We start from the raw sequence: 26,449 nt of genomic DNA, 5'->3' as shown, positions 1-26,449 counted from the left end.
AATGCTAAGATCTTTACCTTGTTTTTCTGGGATGGGAGTTTGTGTGTGTATGTATGTGCGGGAGGGAGTGCATTGCAATAGAAGCTATGTAGCTTTACTGTTTAAAACATTTTAAAATGCCATGTCATTGACACATTGCATCATAGAATTACATAACATTATAAAAAGGAAGCAGGCCATTTGACCTGCTGTGTCCATATCAGCTCCACATAAGCAATCCAGCTAATCCCATGGCTCTTTCAGATATTCTTCTAGCTCCTTTTCAAAGACTTCACTTGCACTCCTATTACTGCCAGTGCAAATCAAGATCCCAATCACTTGACGTACAAGTTTTTCCTCATGTCACATTTGGTTGTTCTCCAGTCACTCTTATTCCACGTCATCTGGTTCCTGACCCTATTTTCAAGGAAAGTAGTTCTTCTCCATCTTGTTTCCATCCTTTTCCTGGTGCCAACCAGTTCAGCTTCACATAAAATGTGACATCCAAACACGCCATGACACTGTAATTGTGGCCATGTCAGTACTTTATAAAACTTCAATGTGACTTTTTTGCCATTGCGACCTGTGCCTCAATTTAGTCCCGGATGCTGCAAACTTTTTTTTTTAAACCACTATCTTTAGCTTCCCTGTGACTTTCAGCAACTGTGCACATATAGATTCCGATTTTCTCCCTCTTAGAATTATACTCCCTAGTTTTTATTGGGGCTTTTCACTTTTCGTACCAAAAAATTACACTGTGTATATCCCAGTATTAAGTGTCATCCACACATTCTGTCTGATCTTAGTATTTCTTTGATGGCCACGACAACTCTTCTCTCAGATTACCAAAGCTTCATATTTAGTGTCAGTGGTGAGTTTGAAATTTGTGCCTTGTACATCACAACCCAAGTCATGAAGACATACTAAGGGAAGTAATAGAGCTCAGAAGCTCTATTTTATTCTCCCCTTCAGTCCAAAAAATAACTTTCACTATTACTCTCTGTTTTCTGTTACCTACCTGTTTTCCATCCATGCTGTTACAGTCCTCCTGATTTCCAGACCTCAAATCTAGATTCTACGTCAGTTGTGGGGCATTTTTGTCTTTGGAGTTCCATATCATCTACGTTTCCCTCATGGACACTCCTCCCCATTTTACCTTTTGTGTTTAAATCAATAGCACTAATGGGCAACAAGGTAGAAAATTAAATCCTGGTGTCTTTTCATCTGTTCTTCAAATTCTTTATTAATCCATGACAATACTTTGAAAGCTGTTCTCAGACATTTCTTTGAAATCCAAAAGATACCTACTTTGTTAATTAGCAAAAATATGATATTCACTAAACTGCCTTTTGAGCATTTTCTCAAATTCCCCTTTTCAAATACTCATATACATACATTATGTTTTACTGTAAATAAAAGCTATTGTGGACTGACCAAGTGTAATTTTATGATATTTCTGACTTTTTACATTGTCTTGATAGAGCTGTAAATCATTAAAATGCAATGATAAAATGAATCTGCTGTATATACAGTCACATCAAAAAAGTTGTTTCCTAATCTCTGTTACATTTTAGATCACTAAGCATCAAAGGTACTGTAAAATTGCATTTATCGTTGTGTAGCAAATTATATCTCATCCTTAACAAACAAATAATTAGCTTCTCACATTAAAAATAGAACCTTTGTCAACAACTTAGTCAACAATGTCTAAGTCATAGCCCATCTTCATTACAACACGCCAAGCTATACTCCTACACTGTCAGAAAGAGATTAAACCCAGTCAGCAATAAGCAGTACTGAATAATTACAACACCGGCTCTCCATTTTGCATAAGCCCATCCATTATGTATCTTCATAACATCAACCCCACCTAGCACTAGCAGGTTCTATTAACATAGACTCATTAATGCACCAGAGAAATTAAAGTATCTATTGGTTGTCACTATTTTCAGCCTCAACCACAAGGATGACGGTTAAACTTAGGTCTCAGTTAAGCAATGAGATCAGTTGAGGTGAAGTGTTAGGAAGTGAAGTAGAAGGTGGGAAGTAAATAAGTCTTGCATTTATTTACCATCTTTCATGATTACATGCTGCACCAGAACTCTATATTGTAGAAAATGCTGCCAATTGGCATCTGTGAACTCACCCACAAATAGCAGTGAACTAAACGTCTTGATAAACTAAGAAAAGGTCATCAGTGATCTCAAATGTTAACTCTTGGTTTCTTTCCCTCTCCTGACCTCCTTCGCATTCTAGTGTTTTCAAATATTCAGCACCTGCTCCATCTGTGCTTGAGTCCATAATTTACATTAATGAAGTTGAAAGGAAGCTGAATGTTGACCAGGCAAAAAGGATATCTTCTTCATGGAGTGTCATGGAATCAGTTGCACCAAGCCAGGAGTGAGGAAACATTGTATTGACTCATGATTGGTGGACCTCCTGAGCTTGCCAGTTGCCTACCCTCACAGCTTATTCTTATCTAGAACTGGGCCTCAGATTCGGTCCCCCCTGCTGATCTGGAGGACCCAGACCAACAGAGGGCCTGTCTGGTTGAAATATTCTCTCCCAGAATGACCCTGGAAACTGGAAAACATGTACTTCCACATTCACTGGCTGTCAAAACAGTAAAGGAGATTGAGTACATATGAATGCCTTTTACATTCATAAATATTCAAAATCACTTAAAAACAATTGACAATGAATATGCTTTAAATTCTTAAACCAATTGAAGATTAAACCCACTTCATAATGCTCAGAACATTACATACATTTAAATCAATTAATTCACTTGAAAAGAAAATGAGACTGTACTTAACTTCCTTTCCACTTGATTTCCTCGAATAAAATCATTAGACCAACTGGACTTGTGCTAGGGCAGCAGGAGAGGCTCTGCAGACAGACTTCCCAATTTGAGGGCTGAGAAATCTATGGAATCGAATGGCAAGCCACAGCTGCACCATCTGTAGAAGTGCTGCCTTTTAACTGAAAGATCAAGGCTAAACGCTCATCTGAAAGATGGCCGTCCATAGGATATGAATATCAACTTTGAAGTTATGCTCAGATTTCTGGAGCAGTGTGTGATCATTTTCACGTCCTTAAACCATCAGTTTATTTATTTCATTACACTGTGTATGGGTTTGTTGGGTGCCAGCTGGTACCATAATTCCTGCACTACAGTTTACTGGCCCAGAGATAAAACATGTGCTATTGAACCAAGGTAGACACTTAAAAGTAATGTTCCAGAAGCTAAATATGATGGGTTATACAATTCTGGGTACTCAAAACTAAACTGAAAAAAATCACCTTGTGTCTATTAATACTTTTGATTACATGAAATTTTGTTTTGATACTGTCTAAGAAGCACCTTGCTATCAGACTTGTTGAATGTCAGAACTGCTGGCCCTAATTTTTAATGAGACACAAACCAATTCTTGTGGGAACTAAACACTCTAAGAAAAGTGCTTTTGGACAACTGCATTCATCAGCTTCTATTATTTTCCATAACATGTGACATTTGTTTAATACTCATATAAGCAGACAACACATGTTCCTAAAACCACATTACAGTAACAGGTGAATTAAGTGTGGAGTAATGCTTGTGGTACCTTAAAAATGAGAATACTTCTGCACATATTGTTTGAAACCTCCTTTTCCACTTTTTTTTACAGAAAAATACAAAGTAATACGCACGTTGCTTGCACGGTGCCTGTTTCCTTGGAAACAGTACAGCTGGTGTCATAAAATTAATAACATAGAACACAAAAAATCCAATCCTGTGGAAAAAATTGAACTCTACTTTGTGCTCACTGCTGACAGATTGCCATTTTGGCACAGTCACTAAAGCATGCAACATCAGTGCATTAGCTTGTCCAAGCAGGATTTTAAAATAAACTAGCAGCTGAAGTGGGTCTGGTACTCTTAGTAATCAGTGCTCTCTATGAAAAGTAAGCCCCTTCAGGTATGGTAGTGCCAGGCTCTCTCCAGAGCTGCAAAACATCTCCCAAGTGCGTCAGCTGCAGAAGCAATCTGACTCACACTGTCATATTATCCCTGCAGCTTCACTGTAACAGCAGAGAGCTCATAATGGAACTGTTCCAGCATCATTCAACGCCTACTAACATCATACTGAGCATTTCAATGGAACAAGATAGGCTACAATGGCAGGAATAAACGCTGCTTTCGGTGCTTTCTTCAAATATAGATGGCAATTGGGCTCTCACTATTTCTATGTCTAGGATAGTCCAAATAACAAGAATTATTAAAATTAGTTTATTTGATCTCACTAAATTAAGCAGCTCCAGATATGTTTTGCTTCTCTAGTTTCATAAGTTATTTCTACTAGTTTCATTAAACTTATTTATCATTTGCATTATTACCATATTAGCAAAATAACTTCCTGCCAAGATGGAAAAGCTAATGTTATTAGTAATGCAGATTCTATTGAGCAATACTGCCAGACTGACAGATCCCTCAATTGGAATCTGATGATTTTTAAACTGTTCATCGGTTTTAAAAAATAGATCTATCAAAAACAATTGCTTTTCAAACTTGTTTTAATATTTTTACCTTGAAACAATTCCAATGCAATTTCTGATGATCACAGAAATAAGCCATTAATGCAAATCTAGTTTACCTTATCTGATTTACTGACATTAGAAAATGGCACCTTGATTTGAGTGTGTTGATTTAACAATCTACTGTGATTTTAACATCAGGGTAAAATGTTTGCCATTACAAGATTAAAAGTACCAAGTTATCAAATTATTGGACAGGGGAAAACAATTAATTTACAGAAGTCAGCATATTTTTAAATATAAAGCATTGTAACTTTTAATTACTGGTAATAAGGGCTTTGAAGAATTATTCAGTTCTTTTCTATAGTGATAATTGAGCTACAAAACCACCTTTACACCACTTACTATCTTATCCAGTGAGTAGGATATGTTCCCAGGATAGAGGGAACACAAAAAGAATCAGCACTGAAGAGGTCATTGCAGCATTGTATGCAGAGGAATACATTAATGAAGGTGCTGCTGCTCAGGGAACCTTGTGGGAGCTCCTGTCCTCCACATCGTTACACTTGTGGGAACTTTTATCCTCCCCATTGTTACACTTGTGGGAGCTCCTGTCCTCCCCATCGTTACAACTGTGGGAATTCCTGTCCTCCCCATCGTCACACTTGTGGGAACTTTTGTCCTCCCCATCATTACACTTGTGGGAACTCCCGTCCTCCCCATCGTTACAGTTGTGGGAACTCCTGTCCTCCGCATCGTTACACTTGTGGGAACTCCTATCCTCCGCATCGTTACACTTGTGGGAACTCCTGTCCTTCCCATCGTTACACCTGTGGGAACTCCTGTCCTCCGCATCGTAACACTTGTGGGAACTCCTGTCCTCTGCATCGTTACACCTGTGGGAACTCCTGTCCTTCCCATCGTTACACTTGTGGGAACTCCTGTCCTCCTCATTGTTACACCTGTGGGAACTCCTGTCCTCCTCATTGTTACACCTTTGGGAACTCCTGTCCTCCTCATTGTTACACCTGTGGGAACTCCTGTCCTCCTCATTGTTACACCTGTGGGAACTCCTGTCCTCCTCATTGCTGTATTTTCAGGAACACCTATCCTCTCCATTGTTTCACTTGCAGGAATTCCTGTCCTCTCCATTGTTACACTTGTGGGAACTCCTTCCCTCCCCATCATTACACTAGGAATCCGGATAGCAAGGAACCGGCACAAATCCAGCAAGGAATCTGATCTGTAAGGGCTGGCTTGGCACATGCCAGGGCAGGCAGTATGCACCACGAGTACCAGCATGCGGACTTAGGGCAGCTCTCTGTCTGGCATAGCGTAGTTCTCTCTGCACTGTTTTATCCTTCATGGTCTCAATTTACAGTGTAAACTTTCCACCATTCTCCAGTTACATACTTGTTGTGTATTTAATATTTCAAAAATATTTGAATAATTTTGTATATATGTTGTTAATTAAGCATTCTTGTTAATTTAAATAATTCATTACAGATTATATATATAAATATGTGAATTGCACATGTCATCACGCTACCACATGATACTTACATGCCTCACTTAAAGTAAACTGGAAGTTAGACCCATGTTCCCGGACTCCTATGCCTTCCTTTAAATTACTTTAATATTTTGAAATCACAAAATGTAACAATACTTCCGGAATTCCAGTGGCTATATTTATTCCATCAGGTACTCCTCAATCAAATCTCATATTTTGCATTTTCTTAGCGCACATCCATACTAAACCAAATCATAGGGGATAATGTGTGGTATTCCAATCAAAGCACAGCATTTAAAACATAATTTCATGGATTGGCACTCTTGATTCCATGCTTTGGTATCTTCCTTCTTCACTCTCTAAGACACTGTAAATAGCAATTTAAACTATCTACAAAGGTGCATTATTTATGAAATTGCTAACAGGGTCAACTTGTATTATTGTAGGTGTTTTGTTTTCAAATAGCCTTCTGCCAGAGTTCTCTGTAGAAAACCCAATGGCAACTCTAGCCAGCAACTAGTCACGTGAAACTATCCTTAAAGGACAGAGAGCACAAAAGGATAATTATTGCCCATATGCCAACATGACATGCCCTTCAACACCCAAACCCAAATACATCACTTAGTAATGTCTACCTTGGTGTAGCTTTCAGGAATCATAGGATACGGATCTGATGCAGAAACCCAGGCTAATATTTTACCCTGATCTGCAGGGTGATGAGAATAAAGTATCTCCCAAAGGTAAAGAAGTTTGTGAGGTAGTACTGAAGAAGCCTTGTCAACTTGCTGCAGAGTATCATGTAGAAAGTCAAAGAAAGGCATGACTGAAAGTTTGTGAATGGCACACTTTTTGACCTAAGTGCTCTACCAGGTGATAAAGTTGGGCTTCTTGTGTTGCAAACTGCACTTATCCAGAGGGTGGCATTCCCTCATGCTCCCAGTAAAGAACTGGAGGTATCAGCAATGAAGGCCTCTGACATTTATGTGGTGTTCCTGTGGTTGATGCTATGGTGGAAATTTGCCAATGATCATGCTACTGAATATAAAGGGGAGGTGACAGGTTGGGGTCTCTTTCTAGAAATAGTCATCATCTTGAACTTATGTAGAATCAGCTGAGAATCATATTTTTGAACTAAAAGCATAGTGCTGCCAGAAACAATATTGACTGATTCTGAAAGTACCACTTCTGCATTTACGCCAGATAGAACAGTTGGGAAGCCTGACTCCTGGGAAAGGATATGCAGCCACAGATCAATTTCAAGTTAGATAAAAAAAAAAGCAGGTTTTGTAGATTTAGACTCTGGCTCATTTGGAAAGTTTTTCCAAATGTTATTGTTGACTCCTCAATAATTCCAGCTGCTCTGCCTATGGCTTAAATACCTCAGCTGTCTCACATTGTACTGTGGCCACAGGCTTATTGCAATTAAATCGAAGGGATTGTTAAGGTATTAGTCAAGGTTCCATGATCAACTCTTTTCAGGGCCTGATGAGCAGACTGATCTCAAGTGCTATTTAATTAATTCATTCATTCTTCTTATAGAACACAACAATCAGTTTATCATTTAATAGAATTTACCTTTCATTTTGCCAGGCTAGTAAAGCCATATGGAGACTTGGTTGTGACCAATCAACATAAAGACATATGTCAGCCATAAGGATTTCCACTCTCTCCATAAACCTGTCATGCATTAATGCTTAACAATAATCCAGAAGCCTGCTAAACAATTGTTGCTGGTTTATTTTATTAGTTGGAGAGCCAAATTAAGTGCTGGGTTTCAAGTTATGCCTGTGACCTTTCTGAAGCACTCCTTAGATGGCCACTTGAATATATAAATAATCAACTACTTAAGTCCAATCAGTCTTAAAGTTTTCCTCAACCAAGACAGAAATTTTGAATATATTATTATTTTTTGTGCTGCGTTGTATTTTCTTGCATTTGGCAAGAAAATTCCTGTTATTGGGGAAGTACGCTGAGAAATCTCTTCATACACCTTAGACAAAGACGTTTGGAGAAAGAAAACTAACATTAAGGTAACACACAATTGAGGTAGACTAGGTTTTATTAAATTATTTGTGCTTGTAATACATTTTAAGTACTTATAACTGTCTTTGATTTTTTTAAAATGGGATATTTGAATTGTTTATTTTAATATTTGACACATGACCTAATTCTGCCTCACAATCCAATTAAGCAAGGTCTTGATGATTGGGTCAGAATGCTCTCATGCAGCAGGTTTGGCTTCACAGATCCAAAAGTGAGGGTGCAGGACAACAGGGTATCCAGGTGGTAATCTATGCCAGACTTTTGGCAGCAATTTCTATTTATATTTTATTAAAACTAACATGCTTATAGTGATAATGTGTATGATCATATTACCATAGAATCTAGCCCAATGAGAGAGAAACAAAATCCTATTTGAATTCTATGTATTATGAGTCACAACTTATTTTCATACTAAGAGACATCTCAAAAGGACACAAATTGCAATATTTATTGCACTTTCCTTATATTTTCTTCCCTTAAAACTCTAACATGTTGCTTATATAATACAACAAGAGGAAAGCCAAATACAAAAGACAGCAAGAGGACAAAATTCTAAAAGAACAATAAGTGTAAGTGCACTTTATTGGCATGCCCATAGTATTCAAAACAGGAAGGGACAATAGTTCAATCTCAAAACTAAACAAGCGAGACTACAATGGGATGAGGGAGTTGTTGACTCGCATAGACTGCGACACAGGGTATATGGTGGGACAATTGAGGAGCAGTGGAAAACTTTCAAAACGTTTTTCATAGTCCTCAAAAAAGTATATTCCAGTTAAATGCAACTACAGTAAGGGTAGGGCAAGCCAGCCTTAAGTAAGTTAGGCATCGAACTACATACAAAGTTGCCCAGAGTAGTGAGAAACAGGAAGATTGGGAAAGATTAAAAAAGTAACAAGAGCCATAAAGCAAGCAATAAAGAAAGGTAAGATAGATTATGAAGGTGTACTAGAACAAAATATAAAAACAGATAGTAAAAGTTTCAATAATTATATAAAGCAGAAAAGAACGGCTAAAGCGAACGTAGGAACCTTGAAGAGGAAAAGGGGTAGTAAATAGTGGGTCAAGCAGAAATGGCTGAAGCTCTGTACAACAACTTTGTGCTGGTCTTCACAGTGGATGGCGTGTTTAATATGCCAAGGAGAGATGTTGTAGATGCAATGGGAAGTAAGGACCTCGATACAAATGTTATCACTGAAGAGCAAACTCGAAGTACATACGTCCTTTGGTCCTGATGCAATGCATCCCAGGATACTGAAAAGAATGGTGGAAGTTATATAAGTATTTGTGATAATTTACCAAATTTCTCTGAATTCTGGGCCAATCCCAGTAAATTGGAAGACACTGAATGTCAGACCACTGTTTACAAAGGAATGTGGGTAAAAGCAGGAAATTATAAGCCAGTTAGCTTGACGCCTGTCATTAGGAAAATGCTTAAGGCTATTATGTGATGAGAGGCCAAGGTGAGGATGGTAAGGGCCCAAGTGCTAGAGTGACTGAGTCTAGAATCATAGTAGGGATATGGAGGGCTGCAGGTCGATGGGAGTGGACAGCTTAAGTAATTTTGGTATGGACTAGATGGGCCAAAGGAACTGTTTCTATGCTGTACTTCTCTAAGACATGATTTTGAGACTGAGATAGGAACAGGGTTCTTGATTAGAAGCTAGATGAGAACCTGAGGAGACTAGATGAGAATCCAAATGAGACAGAAATCCTAAACGCAATCACAGACTGAACCAAAGTTCAGCTGACAATTGAGCACTAAACTGGAGTTCAGATGCTCTTTACATATTCAGATCTTGGTGCCAAAACATGGCCGCTAATTAGTAGAATGGGTCAGAATCTTTAAAGGGATTGCAACAGCTATCGATACTCTGGAGACTCCAAGCATCTAAACCCCGGAGGCTGGGACAGTCAGGTGCATACTGTAACAGTCACTAAGTAAGAAACAATGAGACATCTGGACAGAAGGGCAGATCCTGTTCGACAAACTTATTGGAATTTTTTGAGGAGAACAGGTGGATGTTTTATACTTGCATTTCCAGAAGATGTTTGATAAGGTGCTACATAAATGATCTATTCATAAGATAAGGATGCTTTGTGTTGGGAGCAATGTATCAGCATGGATGGAGGACTGGTTAACTAATTGAAGGTAGAAAGTTGTGTTGAATGGGTGCTTCTCCGGTTGGTGAGTGGGGTGTCAAAGGAGTCAGCACTGGGCCCACAAACGTTCACAATATACATGAATAATTTGGATAAAGGGACCTAATATAGCACATCTAAGATTGCTGATGACATTAAATTGAGTGGGAAAGCAAATTGTGCAGAGGATGCAGAGAAATATAGATAGATTTACTGAGAGGGCAGGGTCTGTCAGATGGAGTACAATGTCGAGAAATGCAAGATCATCCACTTTAGAAAAAGAAATAGAAGATCAGGTGATCTGACAGGAATGGAATAAAACCATACTCCACGTACGTAACATTGTATTGATGCACTTTCTGTTGTTTCTTGGCAGAATTAGAATTCAAGGCTTCACCACCTTCAGGCTTATAGAGATTGCGCTGTAGGTATTTATTCATCATTAACGGGGCTAAATTAAAATTAAAAACTAACTCTAACTGGGAATGCCTATCAGATGTCAATGACTGCAGTGAGTTGACAGAGTCGGTCTGGTTTCGTGTCTCAAGTTAGGGTGCCACTTATCACCCCCCCGACAAGAATCTTGAACGCCACCCGACGATTTCTATTTCCCCTTACTCCTCCTTAGGACATGTAACTGCCCCCATAGGGAATTACTGATTTAAATGGTGAAGGATGTTGTGCAGAGGGACTTGAAAGTGCTGGTGCATCAATCACAAAACGTTGCTTTATAGGTGCAACGGCTTATCGGGAACAGAAAAGGAATTTTGCCCTTCATTACTTAAGGGATTGAATTTAAGAGCAAGGAGATACAGGGCACTATTGAGGCCACACTTGGAGTACTGCATGCAATTCTGGTCTCCTTACTTGAGAAAAGATAAACTGGCTTTGGTGGCAGTACAAAGGAGGTTCGCAGGTTCGATTCTGGATATGAAGGGGAGCCAAATCAGGGAGACTGTTTCACCTGTGACTATAAATACTGGAATTCAGAAGAATGAGAGGGGATCTTCTAGAAAAATATAAAATTATAAAATAGATAGACAAGATAGAAGCAGGAAAGTTATTTCCACTAATAGTGAGAATAGCACTAGGGGACATGGACTCAAGATTTGGGAGAATAGATTTAGGATGGAGATGAGGATTAACTGTTTTTCTCAGAGGACAGTGAACCTGTGGAATTCTCTGCCCAAGGACACTGAAGAGGCTACTAATTAAGCGTGTTTAAAACAAGTTAGATTGATTTTTGCACAGTAGGAGAATTAAGGATTATGGAGAAAAGGTAAAGAGATGGAACTGATTACATGGCCATGTCAGCCATGATCTTATTGAATGGCTACTCCTGCTTTATTCGTTATGTTCCTTAAAGTGCTTCACTCTCAATACAGCACTTTATAAAGTGTGGTTACTATTACAGTGTTGAAACGTGGCAACCAATTTAAATAAAGCAAGGTCCACTAACAAAAGAGAGATATATATCAGGTAATCATTTTAATGATCTCTGTTTGGAGAGGAACATAGAGTCATAGGCTGCTACAGCACAGAAACAGGCTCTACAGCCCATCTAGTTGGCATCGAACTATTAATCTGCCTAGTCCCATTGACCTGGTCCATGTTTTGTAAGTTCAAAACATTAAACTAATTCAAAGAAAGATTCGGGAGTCTGGGAATGCAGGTGTAGTTCAAGTTTACTTTAGTCTTATCACATGGCAACCTGATGACATATACAATTAACGTATTTTTACAGATAACCCATAGACCATAGCCCTCTATACCCCTCCTATCCATGTACCTGTCCGAAGTTCTCCTAAAAGCTGAGATTGAATGTGGATCGGGTGCCATGGTAGCGTAGCAATTAGCGCGGCACTATTACAGCTCAGGGCATCAGAGTTTGGAGCTCAATTCTGGTGTCCTTTGTAAGAAAGTTTGTACGTTCTTCCCATGACACTTGGATTTCCTCCAGGTGTTCCGTTTCCTCCCACAGTTCAAAGACGTAACAGTTAGTTTGTTAATTGGGCATTGCAAATTGTGCTGTGATTAGACTTGGATTAAATTGGTGGGCTGCTGGGCAGCGTCTGTTCCACAATGTATCTCCTGATAAATAAATCCACCACTTGTGCTGGCAGCTCTTTCCACCCTCTGAGTGAATAAGTTCCCCCTCATGTTCCCCTTAATCCCTTAACCCATGACCTCTAGTTGTAGTATCACCAAACCTTGATGGGAAAAGCCTGCTTGCATTTACCCTTCTATACCTCTCATCATTTGTTTTAGACCTCTATCAGATCTCTCTTCATTATTCTACACTCTAGAGAATAAAGTCCTAACCTGTTCAACCTTTCCCTGTAACTCTGGTCCTCAAGTCCTGGCAACATCCTTGTAGGTATTCACTGCACTCTTTCAATTTTATTGATATTGCTCCTGTAGGTATGTGACCAAATCTGTACACAATACTCCAAATTTGGCATCACCAAATTCTTATACAACTCAGTATAGCATCTCAACTCCAATACTCAGTACTTTGATTTATGAATGCCAATATTCCAGAAGCTCTCTTTATGACCAATCTACTTGTGACACCACTGTCAAGGAACTATGGACATTCTATTCTGCTGCACCCCTCAGTGCCCTCCTGCTCGCCATGCAAGACCTACCTTGGCTTTTCCTCCTAAAATGGAACACCTCAAGGGTCTTGGCCAGAAACGTCGACTGTTTACTCTTTTCCATAGGTGCTGCTTGGCCTTTTGAGTTCCTCCAGCATTTTGTGTGTGTTGCTTAGATTTCCTGCATCTGCAGATTTCCTCTTGTTTGTACACCTCACGCTTGTCTGCATTAAATTCCAGGGTGTCATCAAAATACTACATGAATTGCCATGAACTTGTTCTGTCATGGTCCTTTCTAAATATTGATCAGAGTGTCACCTCGGTTTACATATTCATATCCTTAGACCAACTTGAACTGAAAATTTAAGTTACTGTGTGATGAATGAAGAAAAAGCCTACATGCGACAGATCAGAGGAACCTCTGATGGGAGAATCCATAGCAAGTGAACTACTTAAATCTTAAAGGTTGTTCACTTTACAGGGGAGCTTCTCCTCCTGTCAGAGCTTTGCCAATCTTTGGGACTCTCTTCCTCAAAGATGGCAAAGGCAGAGTGTTTGAATATTTTGTGAGGCCAAGATAGATAGATTCTTTATAATGGGTGAAAGGTTATTACAGGCAGATAGGAAGTGGTGAATAGACATTACAATCAAATTAGCCTGTTATCTTACTCAGTGGAGCAAATTCAGAGGGTATCTAATACTGATTCCTGCCCCTAATTTGCATTTTTGGTTTATACATATAAATCAACGCTCTAAACAAGGTTCTATTAAGAATTCATTTTTGAAGAAATTGCTGGATTCTGAAAAGCAATAAGTTATCCATTTCAGATCTCTTAGTGCACTTCAGACTGGGTGTTCCTTCAGAATTACTCTCTTGAAATTATGATTTGTCAACTATATTAACATGTTTAAAAATGCACCATATATTTTTCAATATGTTGCAACCATTTAACTACATTGGGCTATACACTAGGTTGGAGAAGGAAATATATAATCAATATTTGTTAAAACAGAAAAACATAAAATGCTTTTCATATTCACAATTTGATATCTTACCTGTTAGATCACTGCCCTCCATCGATCCAATGGAATAGTTGGCAGGGCTAATAGGAGGTGTGGTATTAACACTGGCATAGCCTGCAGATGAACTGACCTCCGACTGATCATACACGTGACTTGGCCTGTATACCTCTTGTGAGGAAATTAGTGAAGTTCTCTGCTTGGGCTGAAATATATAAAAAATAAAATTGTCAACATAAAGCCTTCCAGATTTTTTTTTACTGCACTCTCTCCTTTTTTAAATTATTTGGTAAGAAATGCAAGCTGCACAAGAGAGACTCCTAATAATGCAGCATAGAATTATTAGTTGTGCAATTTTGAGGGCCTTTGTTATTCATCACAGATCTCCAAGCTTGACATGGAGAAGCAGCTGAATGCAATCTTTTGTTGTCTTCCCGGAAGCACAGAGTTGCTCATTTAATCCCATTTTTTGCTCCCTTGGAGAGATGCCTAGCCTTAGTCCTTGCCAACATTAATGTACTTTCTATGGTACCCTTAATATTCCAGACCATGAGCAACTAAGTAAGCTTCCGCTTAACCTAATTCAGATAAATGTAATAATTATAAATTACATTGTAATACTTCAATTATTTTTTCTTATTTTTAATCAAACTGTTGTGGACATGATTCTTTTTTGGCAAAACAGCTACGGGGACTTTGTAAATGAAGCACCTAGATCACTCCATGAAAATCGAAAGTCAGATTATAAACCAGACGATTCTCCACCGACTTTCTAAATTAAGAAAAATCTAATCCTTGCAAGTCTGTAAATTTTCTCCAATACCAAAATGTAGAGGTAGGAAGCAGCACAAATTCAACAGCACAATGTGAATAGTACCACACGTGGTTAATCACCAAAATAAGCAATAAGAAATAAATCTGAGGGGGAACTTAAAGGAATCTAGTTCTGGCAGTGCTGATGCATGGTTTCTTTTGCTTGGTTATTATTTAACATGAAACAACTCACAAAATATTTGAAGCCTCGGAAAAATGGTTACAAAGTCAGTTTATTCAAAAAGTAATAATGGAAGAAAATACATTTCATACATTTTCTATACAAATTTTTCTCAATTTACCTACTAGTTGAAGGGAATATTTAAGTGACATGGTAATTATAGATTTGGCTACCTATAGTCTGTAATTTACAACTGGGATTATTAAATAGTACCTACTGTTTATGAAGCAATCATTAAATGATACCAACTGATTACTGCTAGATCACAATGAGCAAGATTTATGATAGTTCCCCAAATGGGCATTACCCATTGCTAAGAACACAATGCCTTTAACGACACTTCATTAAATGGTCTGTTGATACTGTATGTGTGATGAACAAGTGGAGGAGTATGGCAAGCAGAAAAGATGTGGAGAGGTACAGAATATTGCATCAAGCAAGCCACAGTCAGGTCAGTGAATTATGGCATCAACATTGTAAATGGATGATTTAAGCATCAGTTCTTACATAGCTCTTCTGGAAAATCAAATATATGTTGGCCTTTATTTCAGTTAAAGTAGATTAACTTTCCCAGCATTTGCAATGAATGGTGCTAGAATGTGAATGGTCTTAAAATGTGCACGGCACAGTTTAGATGTCATACATTATACTATCAGTTTGAATCCGGTGCGCATGAGGAAATTTTATTTTTAACTCTTAACAGGTTGTTGGCAATAATGCAGGAGATTGTAAGTTATATATACAGTGGGTTAATACACATGTTATTACATGAGTTATTGTAGCCAACTCTCCTGCCAATCAACACACTTGGCACGACAGAAAAAAAACGGAGCACCTGTGGATCAACTAACGCTGTCACAGGGAGAACGTGCAACTCCACAAGGTGACAACTGAGGGAAAAAACTAACCCAGGTCTCTGAGGCTGTGAGGCAGAAGCAGCAGCCACTGCACCACTCCACTGCCACGCCCGTCATCGAAGCCCCCACTGCCAACATCTTGGAGATCATCAGTGACCAAAAATTTCTGTGAGCCAGCTAAGTTCATATTGCAGCCACAAAAGCAGCTTGGAGGCTGGACATTCTATAGTAATCAATTCAAATTCAGACTCCCTGAAACATTTCCACCAGCTTAGGGAAATAGAATGCTCTGAAGGGAACTAGAATGCTCTCCACAGATTTGGATGTTTGCTGCTCCAAGGACACACTGGAACTGCATCCCTATCCAACACTTCACACTCCAATTGATTGGCACCCAATCCACCACCTAAACGTTCCCTATACACCAGTGCACCATGTATGCTATCTTTACCACAAGCAAATTGCCAGCATTTCAAATCTGTGACTTTAACCCCTAGAAAGGCAATGATACACATACACATGCCATCTGTCAAATGGCTAAAAGGAAGAGAAGAGTAGGAATAAATGGGTCTTTTTCTAGTCATCTGAACACTGTGTGTATGATACAGGAAACTGTATTGTGGCCTGAACTCACTTTTTTTTACAGTTACAAAAGCACAAAAGGTACGGTTGTTAAAATTTGTTGATGACAGAAAGATAAATAGGAAAGTAAGCCAAGGGATGACATATGGTAAATACAAAGGGATGTAGACAGGTTAAATAATTGGGCAATGACCTGGCAAGTGCAGTATCATGTGGGGAAATAAGATGTAGAGAGATCTGGGTGCCCTCGTGCATGATTTGCAAAAGGCTAGCATGTAGGGGAAAATTAATTCAGAAAATTAACAATGTTTTATTGCTAGTCCACCATCCTTCCCGGTTCAGGGGTTCAGGTCAGGGCTAACAACCCTGACTGGTAAAACAAAATTGTCACGGAAACAGCAAAGAAGAATCCTTCTACATTTGTATGTGATGATATTTCTGAGTCTCCATCGAGGACTTGCATGACTGATAGTAGTGAAAATTAAGAGGAAGGTACTGACATGGTGAAGGGAGCCTTGAACACCACCAGAGATGGAGGACCTTCATTGCTGCCCTAAAAGCCAATGGCGTAATGGGCAGTAAGTTATTGCTAGTGAATTGAATACAGAAGGGCAATTGTGATTGTTCATCTGTAGATCCATGTCTTCTTACTTAAGTAAAGATTTAATAATTCATAGAATGTTAACTAGACTAACCCCTGCAATAGCTGAGTTGTCTTATAAGTAAAGGTTGGATAGCCTTGACATGAACCTGCTGGAATTTAGATGAGTTAAAAATGTTTTGATTGAAACATATTAAATCCTGAGGAATCTTGATAGAGCAGATGTGAATAGTGTGTTTCCTTTTGGAGCAAATCTAGATTTAGGCATCATTGTTTAAAAATAACGGCTCAACCATTTACAGCAGTGATTATGTAAGATCATTTCTCTCAGAGTGATGTAATCTTTGGAACTTTCTTCCTCCAAGAATGACTGAGGGAGTTTACTACAATTTTTAAAAGTAGACAGAGATAGTTATTTGTAAAGGAAAGGGGTGAAAGATTACTGTGAGTAGGAGGGAATGCTGAGCTGAGGTTAAAATCAGGAACTCCCATGATCTTACTAAATGGTAGAGCATTTTCGAGGTGCTGAATGGTCTACTCTTGATCCTACTTCAGAAGTTCACATGGAAATTCCCCTTCCAGTCAGTGCCATCTTGGCATTGCCATTCTCTCATATCTGTTGAGTGAAAATCCTGGAATTTTCTACCTAGCATTACTGTTGGAGAATGGAAGCACTTGGACTGTTGCCAAGTTAAGTTACTTCTGGTAATAAGCATTAAAAATGCTGACGGCAGTGATACCCAAAGAGCATCATTCTATACCTGAGATATGGTTATACCCCCAATGGCTCATCTACAAATTAAAAAAAAGCTAAGTCCCTGTTTGGAAGTTTGTGGCTTCAGTAATAGTTAATCCAGCAGTGAATTTGGCTGAAAGCAAAACTCCCACATACATAATCGTCATTCAGGCAGGCAAGTAGTTTCTTACTCACACTGTTACTTGTTTATTCAGTAACCCAAAGTCTCTCATTCATCCCACGCAGACACCCAAGTTAATCACCTGCATAATCACTAACCTACAGCCATCCAATCTTTTATGAATCCTAAGTATCTATGATTCTACCTTGATATGTAAAATGCTGAAGTGTAAGTCGTTCTTGCTTTAAAAAAATATTTCTATAGGACCTTCAGACTATTAATCTTATGTGTGATCAAATTATAACTTATTTATTGAAGCAGGGTACTTTAAAAGAAGTTGTCAGCGGTAGCATGTATCAGGCCAGCTGATAGGTCAGAGATGATTACATGAGAATACAGCCAATAATCCACACAAGATCTCTCCTTGGAGATAAAGAAGAAACTGCAAATGAGAAGTCATTTCAAGACTTCAGCCTTCGTTCCCCAAAATGTATTCCTTTCAAATTATCTTCAGTCTGATTGATAGCGCTTAATTTATTATCCTTGCTCACATAAGACCATTCAGTTGGATAACCAGATCAGATGAAAGCAGTAGGGACTGGCTCTCAGTCACAATTCCACAGCCTCCGTATCCACAGTAACAGACCTGGCAGAGCTGTTGAATCACTGCTCCAGAACCCAGGGCTGAATCCTGATCTTGAGTGCTGCCTGTATAGAGTTTGCCTGTTCTCCCTGTGACCACAAGGTGCTCTGGTTTCTTCTGTATCTTTTCCACAACTAGGAGTATCTTCCAGGTACCCCAGAGATGCTGTGCTTGTGACCGAGTCCAAGTCTGACTGTGGCTGCAGAGGGACATCTTTGCTGTCTGCCACAGGGCAAGTTCTTGCCACGATCTACAATGACACCTCCTCCCAGTGGCCAAAGAAATGTACTGCCCATTCAGAGACAACATGGCCATTACCTTCATCCGTTGAAAACTCCAAGAAAAAATGCAAGGGCCAACACCAATGCATGTAGGCTATTTTTTGACCACAGCAGAACCTTTGACTCCATCCAAGGGGATGGACTATGGAACACCCTTCACAAATTAGTTTGCCTACAGAAACTCATCTCCATTTTGCACTCACTCCATAATGACACTGGCCTCCATCTCATACTGTAGCTCTACAACAGAACAATTTTTCATGAAATCAGGAGTCAAACATGGCTGTTCCATTGTCGTACATCTTTCTCAATCTTTCTTGCCGCACTGTTACATCTTACCTTCAACAAGTTACCAGTGTGAGAAGAGCTAATCTTTACAACTTCTATAAATTTGACAAATAAACTCTTCTCGGGCTTCCAGCCAGGTACAGGTATTGATTTTATCCGACATTTCGATGACAAACTCTGCCATCTTCATCAGGAAGATGCCTGGGCATGTCTAGTCCAGTAGCCTTCGTCATCCCTCCTGATTGGTTAGTCCTCATCCAATCAGGTTTCTACTGTCCTACCTTGTTCTTACTTAGAGTGAGACCTTCATCTTTGTTAAAATTCTTTGCCCCTAGTTTTATTTCACTGCCTTCCTTCACCAGGTGGCCCCAAATGCCATTAGCGCGGCACAGTAATTTTGTGCCATCGAAGTCAATCCTGTGGCCATTACAAATACTGCTGATTCCCCCGGGTAACACAAACGGATACACTTCCTATGCTACTTGATGCGGGTTTCCACCGTGCATCCTGTCTGGCCAATATAAGCTGCTCCACATTCACAAGAAATCTTGTAAACACCAGCCATCCTGGGTCCTAGATCATCTGGGGCATGTGCATTTGCACACACACATTGGTGGCATTGACTTAAGTATAACCAATATGGAGTTCACATTCAATCATCATCACCCCCATTATGAGCTGTGTCGTATGACATGGGCAATTGTGGTCTCATGAACATGATTGCTCTTGGCAAATTTTTCTCCCAAAGTTGTTTGCCATTGCCTTCTTCTGTAGAGTGTCTTTACAAAATGGGTGACCCCAGCCATTACCAATACTCTTCAGAGATTGTCTGGCTAGCATCAGCAGTCGCATAACCAGGACTTGTGATATGCACCATCCACCACCTGCTCCTATGGCTTCATGTAACCCTGATTGGGATGGTGTGGTGGGGGTGGGCTAAGCAGGTGGTATACTTTACCCAAAGGTGACCAGCAGGCTAGTAGAGGGAAGGAGTGCCATACACCTCTTTTGATAGAGACGTTATTCCACCCTACCACCAAATCTCAATATTCAAGATAAAAAAACAAACTGCTGGAAGAACTCAGTGGGTAGAGCAGGACCTATGGACGCTTGTACAAGTCCCTATGCTTCCATAGATGCTGCTCAAGTCACTGATACCTCTCTCAGGTTTTCTTTTGCAGCAGATTCCAGCAAGACTAGCCATAACCCTAACCCCTACCAAGCTGAACCTGCTTCACCTCACTGTGCTGACAATATGAAATGGCAAATCATAGAGCATTCCCCTCCCACTGGAATTAAGTCAGGGGTTCCCAACTTGGGGTCTACAGATCCCCTGCATAATGGTATTGGTCCATGGTATACAAAAAAAGGTTGAGAACTTCTGGTTTAGGTGGAAGTAGACAAGAACTCCGGATGGCTCTTGACGTGAGTTGGCAACAGCACATGACGAACGTCGAGCTGTATAACGACCTACCAATGCTCACCACTAAAATTGAGGCGAGAAGACTGAAACTAGCGGGGCACTGTCTACACCACCCCGAGCTACCTGCCAGCCTAGTCATCATATGGGAGCCCAAGCATGGGAGGATGAACCTTGGGCGCCCTCCCAAGACTATGGTCAACACGCCCCTAGAAGACAGTGGCGTGGCTAATGTAGATGAACTGAACACACTGATGAGGGAGAGGGAGAAGTGGAGAGTCCGTCATCGTGCCCGACCCTGAGTTGACGTAGTGGTAGTAGTAGACATTGATGATAATGTTCACCATTTCCTTCACTGTGGCAGTAAACCCTCTGGCCACTTGAGGAAAAGAGTATTTGAAAACCAAGATCACAGACCAGGCCCGAAACTCAGAGTGTACTCTTCCACTGTGATCTCTGCCCTCCAGCATGCTATTGAGATGTGGTTCAGTTACAGAACCCATGGGGGAGCAAAAAAAAAAATCAATATTGTCTCTGCAGAAACTTCCAAATTCACTGAATGGTCAAATAAACCAATATTAGCGTGCTCTCCACAGCTAATACTGTATTCCCAGTATTTAGGCCCTGGATTACCCAGTGGAAACTAACAGCAGGTCATTTCAGACTCTCGAAACAAATATTTTATTCTGACTCATGTCAATGGAAATAATCACCAAGTGGACAAAGGAAACGATTCAAGGATCATGAAGAAATTGCACATTCCCACTGCCTCTTGGGAACTTCACCCATGGCTACTCAAAATGGGGTGGGGACACTCTAGGTAGAATTGAGAACACACGTTCTCTTCAACCTGAAACATTAGCTCTGTTTCTCTTTCTACATGTATAACCTGATTATTGAACTTTTCCAACATTTTCTGTGAGATTTTCAGCATCCACAGGTTTTCTCTTGTTTGTGACTTCTCCACTTAGTTGTGTTGGCGGGGGAGAAATGTTCGTAAGTGTTCCTGAGGACGGATTTTGCATGAATAAAAGAAGTGGGTGTTAAACTGTACACGGCTACTTTGATCTCAGCAATTGATTGGAAAGAGTGATTACATTAGTCATGGCACAAATTTGAATCCATGCCAAAGACATTGTTAACATTCTTCTGCCAGCATCATTTATAGCATTCAGTTGTGCCAGAGGTCTTCACTTGCAGTATATGCTCACACAGTGAAGTGTTTGGCCCCAATGTCCTTCCAAAGTATTTAATTTATTGTGACCCTAAGATATGGTCTGCACTCAATTGCACAGGATAACAGCCATAACAATTGTGGTTGAGAGAACAACTTCTCCCATTACATTTCAGTGAGGAGGTAAATTTGAGGACAGTGTCATTAATTTTCCAAAATCACTCTCTAGTATATTCAGCATTTATACTGAGCCCCGACAAATTGTCTTGTGCAGGGTCAGTAATTGTCTTGTATCTCGTCAATAACTGAATTCCAAGGCAGAAGTAATGTTTCCATTGTATTTATCAGGACAGTAGTATTTCTGTTGAAAATGACTTAAGTGAAAAATGCAGCACAGAATACAATACACCAAGGCAGTGATGAAGCCAAACTGACACCAATTAATCCTATATGAAAATAAAGCATACTCAGAAACATTGCTGTTTGTAGAAAGGTGGGATTTAATTGAGGCTTTTGACAAACTTTTGTAAAGTCTGTATTCAAGAATTAAATGCCAAATCACATGATCTAACCAGACAACAATTAAATTGTGTCAAGCACTCCCTAGTATGTAGAACTAAGACAAGCTACTGCCAATAGAGAACTGAAGAGGAATAGCCCTTGTACACATAAGGAAGAAAGCGAAGTACAATGTCCGTAACTTTTACTGTACCTAAGTCATTGCCAATAGCTTTCCCTTCAATCCACTTGTCCTGATTGACTGTGAGCCTTTCTTACATGTGCAATTCAGGTTATGATGGAATCACTGAGATTTGAATGCAGCTTTAACTGGTGGCCCTGGCTTTTCCACACTGAGAGTCCAAGTAAGTATGACAGGAAGCTCAAGCAGAATTTTATTTTTTAGATGTGATTAGTCACAACAAGGAGCAATTTATCATTCAGAGGAAGCATACATAAATATTTGAAAAAAGATGAAGTAAGTTCATGGGGAGAACTGGAGCAATTGTGATTTGCTCTAACAAACTGTCAGTATGTGGAATAGGTCCACATGGGCCCTATTTGTGATATAAAGCTCCATGACTCTGCATCTATCAATTTTGTCAATATCTTGTAGTGGAAACATTTCACTGAGTTACTTCTGCCATTGAGTTAAATTATGGAACAATATTACTGATGAGGTGTTATGCTGAAAAAGGATTGCTTGTCTGAGATTTGAGCCATATACTTGAGAGATTAACATTCAGTGCCAGTTATGTCAAAATAAAGTTCCAAATAGCGACATACAATCACTAATTTTCACTCAGTTACATAAGTTTTGTTATCCAAAAACGAAGGACCATCTCCCTTTGGTTCCTGCCACCTATAGTTCCCACTGGCAGTTATCCTGTGCCCATACTGCAGATGACACACAACGACAGAGACGTAGTTTCCTGTAGTTGAATGGTTCAACATAAGGGTTAACGGTCTCTTCAACAGGCACCATGAAAAATCCAGGTCACCCTGGCAAGCTTAATGGCTTGTAAAGATCGAACCTTTAAATTCTGCGGCTTGCCAATGTATGAACTTGTAAGCAAGCATACGAATTAAGAAAAGTTGTTGGTTTTTGAGCCATGCTCCACCATTCATCAGATCACAGTAGATAAAACTGCACATTCCATCCCTACATTCTCTCCTATCTGTGGTACCTCTCATACCACTGCTTATCAAAAGTATTTATCTACTTCTGCCTTAAAACATGCTCAAAAGTTCAACTTCCTCTTCCCTTTGAAGAGAACACCTTAAGCAATAAAAATTCACCTTATCACTGTCTTAAATGTGCAGCCTCTTCTTTTAAGCAATCCCTCCCAGTTCTAGATTCTCCAAAGGAATGGAAGATCTTTTCCATACCCCTCGGAACTTATATATTTCAATCACATTCTTAAGGATGATAAATAGATAAATAGTGATCAATTTGGAATGATTTCTTCAATTAGTCTTATTGAATCAACATCACGTAGCAAAAGTAACCACAGCGGCCTAACAGCAAAATGGTGGGTTAGTGGGAGTTTCAGGAGGGGATAAGAAAATGGCTGACATATTAAACATATGTATTGATCGTTTACAGGCAGCAGTAGGAATTGAACCTGGGTCACTAACCTGGGTAAAGCGTTGCACTAACCTCTGTATATCTTAATATAATAGATATACTTGAAAATCAAGAACCTGTTAAAAGTCATAAAACTAAACTAATATTAGAAAAGGGGAAGTACTGGAGAAATTTTGGGGCAATGTCACTAAGCTATATAACATGAAAACAGGCCTTTTGGACCAAATCATCCATGCTGACTAAGATAATCCTATTTGCATGTGTTTGGCCCATATTAGCAATTCCTCAAACATTACCCACATTGATGGACATGCTGCCCTCATGATCGGCAGGATTCGAACCACCAACCTTTCAGTTAAGAGCTGAACGTGCTGACTGATTGTGCCACAGGGATAACCTCAGAAAAGGCAGAAAAGGATCTGATGGCTTATATGCCCAGGACTTTTGGACCAGAGGGCACAGCTTCAGAATAGCGGAATGTCCATTCAGAGCAAAGGAGAGGAGGAACTTCTTTAGCCAGAGGGTGTGGAATTTGTTGCCAGAGGTGGCTGCGGAGGCCAGGTTATTGGATGTATTTAAGGCAGAGGGTTGACAGGTTCTCGATTAGACAAGGCTTGAAAGGTTATTGAGAGAAAGCAGGAGAACGGGATTGAGATGGAAATGGATCAGCCATGAAGAAATGGCAGAGCAGACTCGATAGACTGAATGGCCTAATTCTGCCCCTTCATCTTATGGATTCTATAAAGGCACCTGTAGATGCGAGTAACAAACATAAAATGATGTGAGTGTGATTTTCCTGGATTCTGGAAAAGTTTTAATGGGTGGAAGTTAGTAAATATAGCACCACAATACCCAAAGTGAGTGAAAGAGAAAATTTAGAATTACAGGCTAATTGGTTGACATCAATTGTTGGGAAAATGTTGGAATCCACTACTGCCGATACAGTAGAAGGACACTTACAAGGTACTTGTCTGTTTATTTGGAGTCAATATGCTTTTATGAAAGAGAAAACATGGGGCAATTGATCCATAATTTCCTTGTATATTTGTTAAGTGCAATATTTAAAAGACCATTTTTAAAAATTTCTAAATCCACTTTTGCAAACTTAGAATATAAACTCTTCAACTATTCTCTAACGGTCACTATTTGCATTGCTTCTATGAAGTACCTGGAGCTGAGTTTCCCAACCTGGGGGCAACGGACCCCTTGCTTAATGGTAATAGTCCATGGCATAAAAACTGTTGGGAACTCCTGAATGGGGTATTCAACGGCACAGTGTTGTCTTTGTTGTTGACATTAGGGAAGGGGATTATAATGATCGGGTTTTAAACCTCTGATGCAAGTGTGTGGTTGTTTTCAATCTCTCTGCCATGAATTCTCATCTGCTATGAAGACCAGAGCTGACTACCATAACACCTGTACATTCTGTGGACTAGTCGAGAGTCATATTGCAGCTCACCGGTTTTGGGCAACCTACGATCTGTCTCCTAGCCACTAGCAGCCTGCAATCAGATCAGGTAGCAGCTTGCAGGATAATATGTCCTTTGTATGTCTGGTAGATCTGGTTGGTGTGGGTGGGGGGGGGGAACTCATGGGCAGTGAGGGATAAGGTTAGTTTGCAACCGGAAGCTGTTTTCAAGTTCTTTGTTTCACACATTATCTTTGTGGAGTTCACAGGAGAAAAATTATCTTTTCCTGATCTCACAAGAGTAATTTTCCAATCCTACTTTTGAAATTTCTTCTGCTTGATGCTATATTTTACTTAGAACATATTCCATACATTGTAACTTAGTAGAAATTGAAGAGCCGTATTAGAATAGTATCACAATTTGTAAAGGATTCAAAGGCAGCATCTAAATAAGAGTGGTCAACTTGAAGATCAATTTAAATCAAATGCTTTTTTTCCCCCATGAGTAGAATATTGTACAGTTTTCATCAACTGCAAAGATTGGGGAAAAGTGAAAACCGTAACACTGTTGACACTCAATTGACAGATGAAATGCAAATACATAGTTGGTAAATGCCTCACTTTCTAATGCACTTCTTCATCAAAAAGAATCTTTTTAACTGAAGGTACTTCATCATATAAGGTGTCATGTGATGTCAAATGTTGTCTGTAAGTGTAAATCGTCCCCTTGAAATTAATGTGTCTGACATGAAATATTACTGAGAAAGAGAAGTGTGATTGTGCATTAATCTTAATTTTTAAAACAAAACATTCCTCTTGATTGTATTTAAGGGAATAAAAGTGCTTTTCGCAACAAGAGGATAAGATTATACTTTGACACCTAGTTTTTTTTTCCCCCCATAGTGAAGGGAGGGAGACATTCTGGGACATAATTTTTTTCACCATAAAGTTTACAAATACAGACAGGAGGCAATCAGCAATCAGGTCAAACAGCATCTGTGGATGTGGATGTGGGGTGTGGGAAGGGTGAAAAGAACTGTTGTGTATTTAATGTTTGAGTAATCTTGTATACCTATTGTTTGATTAAGCATTCTTGTTCCACTAAATAATTTATAATAGGTTATATGTAAAAATACATTAATTGCCTATGTCATCACCCTACCACATGATACGTGTGTGCCTCGTTAAAAGTAAATTTGAAGTTATAACCTGCTTTTCTTGGACTCCCGAGTTTCCTTTGAATTGATTTAATGTTTTGAAATTACAAAACATAACAAGAACTGTTGACATTATCGGTCAAGATCCTGCATTAGGACTGAGAGTGGAGAGGAAGGAATTGGTCATTGGCTTATCATTGTCATGTGAACTGAGATACAGTGAAAATCTTTGTTTTTAATACCATCCATATATGGCCAACATAAAGGGGGGGAAGAAAGGTGCCAGGGTGATAGGT

The 26,449-nt window shown here is 39.4% G+C and overlaps 1 protein-coding gene across 14 annotated transcripts in view; it reads right to left on the bottom strand.

Annotated features, from left to right (window-relative positions):
- The window catches only part of anks1b (ankyrin repeat and sterile alpha motif domain containing 1B), an 860,133-nt gene that overhangs the window by 155,777 nt on the left and 677,907 nt on the right, over window positions 1–26,449 (bottom strand). For 13 of the 14 annotated variants that reach the window (XM_072241217.1, XM_072241218.1, XM_072241222.1 and 10 more), the window contains one exon: window positions 13,842–14,010. In XM_072241217.1, the coding sequence (XP_072097318.1) occupies window positions 13,842–14,010 (169 nt within the window). Of the gene's footprint in view, window positions 1–12,836; window positions 12,999–13,841; window positions 14,011–26,449 lie in introns of those variants that run through there. The other variant, XM_072241230.1, reaches the window with a different exon arrangement.

Source organism: Mobula birostris, chromosome 23, assembly GCF_030028105.1.
Source record: "Mobula birostris isolate sMobBir1 chromosome 23, sMobBir1.hap1, whole genome shotgun sequence".
NCBI lineage: Eukaryota > Metazoa > Chordata > Chondrichthyes > Myliobatiformes > Myliobatidae > Mobula > Mobula birostris.
This window is presented reverse-complemented; position numbering and strand designations above follow the sequence as displayed.